The 7,517-nt window shown below is 41.0% G+C and overlaps 1 protein-coding gene across 1 annotated transcript in view; it reads left to right on the top strand.

Moving 5' to 3' along the window:
- Window positions 1-5,370: 5,370 nt before the first annotated feature.
- The window catches only part of LOC117283189 (odorant receptor Or2-like), an 8,418-nt gene continuing 6,271 nt past the window's right edge, over window positions 5,371-7,517 (top strand). Inside the window, exon 1 of the mRNA XM_033755835.1 lies at window positions 5,371-6,344. Within this exon, the coding sequence (XP_033611726.1) occupies window positions 5,371-6,344 (974 nt within the window). The remainder of the gene's footprint in view (window positions 6,345-7,517) is intronic.

Raw genomic sequence — 7,517 nt, 5'->3', positions numbered from 1 at the left:
CCTTAACGTCTCACAACCCTATGGGCCTTCACGGCCTTTTTCTGTTTACCTACGAATCTATATATAGCTTTCAGTTTGATCGTGATAGACAAAGAACAACGGATCTAGGTAAATAAAATGTATATAAACAAACCACAAAAACTTTTCAAATTGTGGGTAACTGTCTTTTTACATGTAAAAAATCACAAACACCGTGATGGTTTTAAACTCTGGTGTTGTCCNATTATGCTTGAGCACTGTGTCTGAATCTAAGTTCCTTACTACTGAAGAGTAATATTTCCCTGTTTTGTGAATATAAAGAATAACAGAACATTATGCTTGAGCACTGTGTCTGAATCTAAGTTCCTTACTACTGAAGAGTAATATTTCCCTGTTTTGTGAATATAAAGAATAACAGAACATTATGCTTGAGCACTGTGTCTGAATCTAAGTTCCTTACTACTGAAGAGTAATATTTCCCTGTTTTGTGAATATAAAGAATAACAGAACATTATGCTTGAGCACTGTGTCTGAATCTTCCGAATTTCTCTGGAACATTGAGAGGGATCCCTGTGAATATCAGGCGATACGGATCTTATTTTAATTCATTCTTGGTTATTACATTACCGACACTCTCTGAATAGCACGAGTTAACAGACTAGTGCCTACATTTGCTTTAACATTTTTGTTATTGTCAGGCTACATGCAAAAGTACAATGTTTTTTACTGCAGTGTATTTGGTTTTGTATTACGTAACAAGCCTTAAGTAGTTATATCAGAGCAACTGTCATGTCAGCACCGAGCATAGTGAAAATAAAGAAGAAGAAGAAGAAGAAAAGGAAAAACTTTCGTGCCGTTTTCTTATATCTAGTTTATGTACATATGTATACATCCTCTTTATCGCAATGGGCACCGAAATGCTTGGTACAGGTGCGTCTGATTCACATTTTAAATTATTTATGTCAAATTGAGTTTGCTCGTTCTTGTCGTTTGCAGTTACTTTCGTTACGTCACACAGAGTTCCACGTGCTACAAGAACGTATCCAGAACGTCTTAACAATCTCATAAATACAAGTTTCTAGTCCCTTTTCTTTAATAAAGATTTAAACTATGTTTTCTGGATTTGGTCATGTTTCTTGAAGTTATTGTGAAGGCACTTCAATAAAACTTGGTCTCAGTCCGCAAGCGAACTATACCGACAGAGCGATCGCCGCTTGTCGGCGAAGTTAGTGTCAACTTTAGCGGATAGAGGGTGTCGCGTGGTCAGCGCAACGGATCCCCACGGCCATTAATCTCGGTTTTCTAGACCGGAGTCGCTATTTCCTTGACATAGCTACTCAAGTATTCTCACGAGGCTGAGTGTACCCCGTTCAACACCCACTACTTTTCAGCCAGGAATCGTACCCGGGACCTCTTGATCTATAACCAGGAACTCTGATCACTAGACCACAGAGGCGGTCTGAAGGCAATTCAATTAAGAGCAAACATTTTTGTATTTATCTTCATTATATTTAACGGTCCAAAAATTGCAACAGACGGAAAGACAAGGTTCTGTGGTTATCAGGACAGTCCATGGTCAAATCTCGGAATGAACAGCCTGGTTGAGTATTTTTCGCGATTTTCTTCCATCCCATCAAGGAATTCGGGGATAGTAGCTTAAATTATTCCACCACCTTGTACTTCCACGTCATATCCAGCTAAACATTCAAAGATCATCAAGTTATTCGATGCTACAATATGTAAGCTGTTGAAAAAGAGCCATTAGATAAACAAGTCAATCAACCTGAAATTTCGAAGATAGAAGAAACATGAGAAATGGTGTTATGCCTATTGTGATTTTTTTATATTGACAGATATTTAGAAAACAGGATTGCGCCAGATTTAATTCTATGGACGATAATAATGTACAGGCCCCCACGAGTAATTTAAATTCTGTTGCGGCCTATTTTCTGAGTTGATTCTTGACTGAGAGATGACAACCACACTGAAGGTTGTAAAATTGTAAACAGGGAAAGAAACCGAACAACACAAGCATTTATCATAATCGTTACAGTTTGACATCGCTGAGATGAAACATCTGAGGTTCTCACAGTGTCGGTTATGAAGACTTCCATCTCTGTGTAGTCCGGTGAAATTCGACTGACGTTTCGGAGGACATGTGGTTTCAAATTTCAGGTTGAAGAATAAACCAAGGAATAACAGAACTTGAGAAGCCGAGCCTTTAATGCTGCATGCTTCATGCTGATTTCTTTGTCGGCTCACACTTCAACCCTGAAGATGGAGGCCGCATATTCCTCCGTGACGTCTGTTGACCTTCACTGGACTACACGCAGTTATATATCCCAGAAGGTATACCTCCCACTTTAGTAAAACATAGATTGAAACTCTGTATATATTAATGGGCTGAAAGACTATATCAATACGTCACGACCTAAGTATTAGCATACATGATTATTTTGGGAAAATGTGGTCATGTATAAGCGGGTAAGACAGAACAGCGTGACACTGTGATTGATGAAGCCGAACGGAGGTGTGATAGAGATATTGGGTCCTGTGTTAGAAGTACTATCCTAGCATTTGTCTGCGACGTCGAAAAACACGAAAACACCCACGTCATATGGCCGGAAATTGAGAATACAAGTAAGATGCGTTACAACTGCTGCGTCAACTTGTTGTGCCGTGTTTTGTAATTCTATCACTCGTTCATTTATAATAACATATAATTTATAATCGGGCACGCGGTAGCGTAGTTGGTTGAGGCACTATGCTACAAGCCGGAAGGCCGCTGGTTCGAGTCCCGATGAGGTGGATTTTTTTCAATTGACCTAATCCTTCCAACCACACTATGGCCCCGGGGTCGACTCAACCTCTAATAGAAATGAGTACCAGGAATCTTCCTGGGGGTAAAGGGCGGACGACTCGTAAGGCTGACAACCTTATCGCCATCTGTGAGTCGACTGTCTAGAGAAAATGTGGGAGCCTCGACGTCTCACAACCCTATGAGCCTTCACGGCCTGTTACAGGGATAGTTTTACCTTTAGTTTTAAAATTTATACTCTCACCTCATTATTCGATAGCGGGCACGCGGTAGCGTAGTTCGTTGAGGGGCTATGCTACAAGCCGGAAGGTCGCGGGTTCAAGTCCCGATGAGGTAATTGGATTTTTTTATTTAACCTAATCCTTCCAGCCGCACTATGGCCCTCGGGTCGACTCAGCCTCTAACAGAAATGAGTACCAGGAATTAATTAATAATTTTCCTGGGAAGTAAAGCGCGGCCGGCGCGTAAGGCTCACAATCTTACCGCCATCTTTGAGCCAATTATCTAGATAATGTGGGACCCTCAACGTCTCACAACCCTATGGGCCTTCACGGCCTCTTACAGGGATAGCTTTACTTTTACTTTACTTCTACCTCATTATTCGATAATACTACAGCTGAATGAATCCAATCTTGAATTATGTAAAAGTCCTTCATTTGGGAACCGGCACTGAAAGTTTACTAAGTAGGTAAAGTTCTTATGATCTGAATGCCATTAATATAGGATGGTTTCCTATTACTGACAGATTTACCTATATTGTGTCATAGTTTTTGCTTGTCATTACAAGTAAACTTTACTTTGTATGCGGATCCTATAAAAAATAAACTGATATTCTGTAAGTATCTGATAAATAATTGCAACAACGCACGCAGCTTAGAGTAGGGGTGGCAAAGCTTTTGTCCACAAGAAAATTCAGTCCAAGTCACGGGGCTCGTGTTCCGACGTTAGTAACAATAGTCTTTTTACCTATTTTTATAACCCACATTTACATAATAGAGAGAAATTATTGTAATAACAGAAATTTGATTGAGATCTTTAAGCAAACGCAGTTAGGGTCACTGGCAGGTCAGCACGTATCTACCAACTGAATTTACTCTATGAGAAAATCGAGAAGAACCTGCTAAATGTTCAATATTTACATATAAGAGTTAAAGATACCGCGATATATGAAGAATATTCAGTCAGCACGGATTATTGGCAGCTATTTAATAATTACTGAAGTACAATTTTTTTTTCTCGAGGTCTTTGTTCCCTCGATAACTTTGAAGTGGCCCCATCTGGTGCCCTCGAGTAAAATATAATTCCCTATCCTTGACTGCTTAAAGAATGATTTTGTACAAACGAGAAAGAAATGAGTGTGTTTCGTCGTGCAACGAGTCTTGTAAAATTGTGTTTAATGTCAGCTACTTTCTTCTCAACAAAATACTTTGTAAGTAATAATAAATATCAGTCCTGAAATATATATTAATAAAATTTAAACTCTGTTCTTTATCTAAATATCCAATATGGTCTCTTCCCATCAAGTATTCTGTCTAAAATCCTGTGTGAAATTCTCATTTTCATTTGTATGCTACATTTTCAACGAAATTGTATTATTCACAACCCAATTTCTAAAATTCTCCGTGAGGCATCAAGTTTATATTTCGGAATGAAATCTCGTACCATGACTGAGAGCGTCAATGACCTTCCTCGACTCCAGCATAAGAACGCAGTGATACCACCAAATCTGCAAACTTCCAAGTCAACTGCCTCACTGCTAGCAACATCACAACTCATTCAGTTTGCAGAGCCCCTACATTTGATGAGATCTCTTAAAATCTGAATCAATGCGACTATAAAATCAGCTAAGGGTACTTTTACGACCATATTTCACTGTTAGATACTTTATTTCACGAGCCGGGATAGCGCAGTCGGTATAGCGACTAGCTACGGGCTGGACGACGGAGGGGTCGGAGTTCTAGTCCCGGTAGGATCAAGAATTTTATCCTTTCCACATCGTCCAGACCGGCTCTGTGGTCCACACAATATCATATCCAATGGGTACCGGGTGTTCTTCCTCCAGGGGTAAAGCGGCCTGGGCGTGAAGCTGACCACTCACCTTCAGCTACTGTCGAGGTCAAGAAAATGTGGATCTATACCTCCATTCCCCATAAGCCTTCATGGCGTAGTGCACGTGGACAAATTTTACAGGATAATTATCCACTTACAGTAAGGTACATACGTTTAGGACAGCAGTATGCTACATTCGAAACATAAAGCAGCCTACCTCAGAGTAGCTCAGCAACAACGTGACATGAAATTAAATGAATAATGCAGGGACATGATGGTGATAAATCTTTCAGAAGCAGTGACAACATTCACGCGCCTAACGAAGACTATTGAAAATTTCCAGCAAGAAAAGATCGCCTAGTAATGATTTCTTTGGTGCACGTTTAAATTTTGAGGAGAAAATACGAACGAAGTAACAAGGTAGGCAGTTGGTATTCCAATAACGGTTTATTTAAATTATTCAAGGCCTTAAACCTACGATACATAGACACACTCGCTTCTGGGCGTCACATTCTATTACGTACATGCAGTTCAGAGCTCAACAGCAGGAAATGGACTCCAAGGAGGAGAAAATGACATTGGACGAAGTGGATCCAAGCAAAATTTTATCATTAAACCTCGGGATATTGAAAATTGGAGGGGTCTGGTGGCGAGATATAAGGGGAACCCCTTTGAAACTTTTCTTTTATCGTTGTTATGAGATGTATGTCATCTTACTTCACTTGAGTTTCAACATTACAGTATATCTGCATGCAATACTTGCCGAAGAGAACGTTGCAGAATTTAGTGAGAGTCTGCTCGTATGTGTCTGCCAGGTTCTTCACGGTACCAAGGTAATTCCTGTCGTGTTACGCAGGAAAAAAATGACAAGTCTTACAGTGGATTTGGAAAACAACTTCTACATCCACGGAAAGAATTTAAACAACGAAGAGAAATACATTATTAAGAAGGCAATGCATCTGGCGAACACAATCACTTGGCTGTACTTCGGTAGTTTATGCACGGCCACCTGTGTCATGATTCTCACACCACCGACCTTAGCATTAACGTCAGGACAAGTAAACTCGACCACTCAGCATGGATATAACCTCCTCATTTGGAAGGCATGGTTGCCTATAGACCCAACGATATATCCGTACAACATATTAGCCTATTTCAGTCAGGTAGCATTGACTTTTCAAGAAGGCTGCTTCATTATTGGTGGTTTGAATGCGTTCTATCTTGTTCTTATCATCTATACAACTTCTCAGTTCGAACTCTTGAGCTCGTCTCTGAGAAATGCCACACGGAATATAGGACACCAAACTGAAGAGAATTCAGTCATTAATAAAGCCAGCCCAGGAGCTGTGGTTGCGAAGGCTACGCATGAGACTAACACAAAACATACGCTTCTAGAGCGCGGCACCATAGACGAGGCAATCTGCTTCACTAGGGACGATGAAATTCAGGTGTCAACATATATAAAGGAGTGCATTCAGTATCACCAGTACCTGCTTCAGTAAGTACGTAACGACGAACTCCATGGAGCAGAGCCCTTTTTCAGGAGCTAACTGTCGCCATTTATGCAGTCTGAAGGCACATTAACAAGTTCACAAGAAAAGGCTGCGCCATAGCTCAAGCGGATAGTCGCTGGCTTCCAACCGCGGAGGTCAGGGTTCGATCCCGGGGTCTGGTCAAGTGGAATTTGTAGTGTACAAAGTGGCGCTGGGGCGGGTTTTCTCCGAGTACTTCGGTCTCCCCTGTCAATCTTCATTCCACCAAATTCTCCATCATCATAATCACCTGGGGCAGGCTACAATAGGCCAATCAGTGGCCGCCGTGCCGAGTGGACCCAGTTGGACTCCACCCCTACTGAGCGAATTAAAAAAAGTTCACAAAAATCCACCACTGCTTAAAATTTTAAGTTAAATAATCAATTTCGCGTGTTTATATTTCCTTTCTTATTCACTTTAATATTTTCCTCCAAACCTATTCTCAGGACTTCCAAGTGGTCTTTTCCTTTTGAGTTTTCCGACTGAATTTCTGTATGTAATTGTCATCCCTTCTACATGTGCTACATACCCAGTTCATCTCATCCTCCTACGTATGATCACCATAATTATATATTTTTTAAAGAATATGACATGAAGCTCATTATGAAATCTTCTCGACTCTTATGTTTCTTCCTCTCTCTTGGATCCAAATACTTTCCTCAGCATCCTGAGATTTAAGGTTATCATAGAAACGGAAATTTTGATTGCGGTTCTCTGGGTCATGACACCATGCAGCACCGTAGGTGATTACCGACACTCCGGAGAAACACACTGTTCCCATCTTCTCTTTACCGACACTCTGGAGAAACACACTGTTCCCATCTTCTCTTTACCGACACTCCGGAGAAACACACTGTCCCATACTCACTTTACCGACACTCTGGAGAAACACACTGTTCCCATCTTCTCTTTACCGACACTCCGGAGAAACACACTGTTCCCCTCTTCTCTTTACCGACACTCTGGAGAAACACATTGTTCCCATCTTCTCTTTACCGACACTCCGGAGAAACACACTGTTCCCATCTTCTCTTTACCGACACTCTGGAGAAACACACTGTTCCCATCTTCTCTTTACCGACACTCCGGAGAAACACACTGTTCCCATCTTCTCTTTACCGACACTCTGGAGAAACACA

The sequence above is a fragment of the Cryptotermes secundus genome, unplaced genomic scaffold, assembly GCF_002891405.2.
Source record: "Cryptotermes secundus unplaced genomic scaffold, Csec_1.0 scaffold358, whole genome shotgun sequence".
In the NCBI taxonomy this organism is placed as follows: domain Eukaryota; kingdom Metazoa; phylum Arthropoda; class Insecta; order Blattodea; family Kalotermitidae; genus Cryptotermes; species Cryptotermes secundus.
Note: the sequence above shows the minus strand (reverse complement) of the source record. Positions and strands in the feature narration are given on the sequence as shown.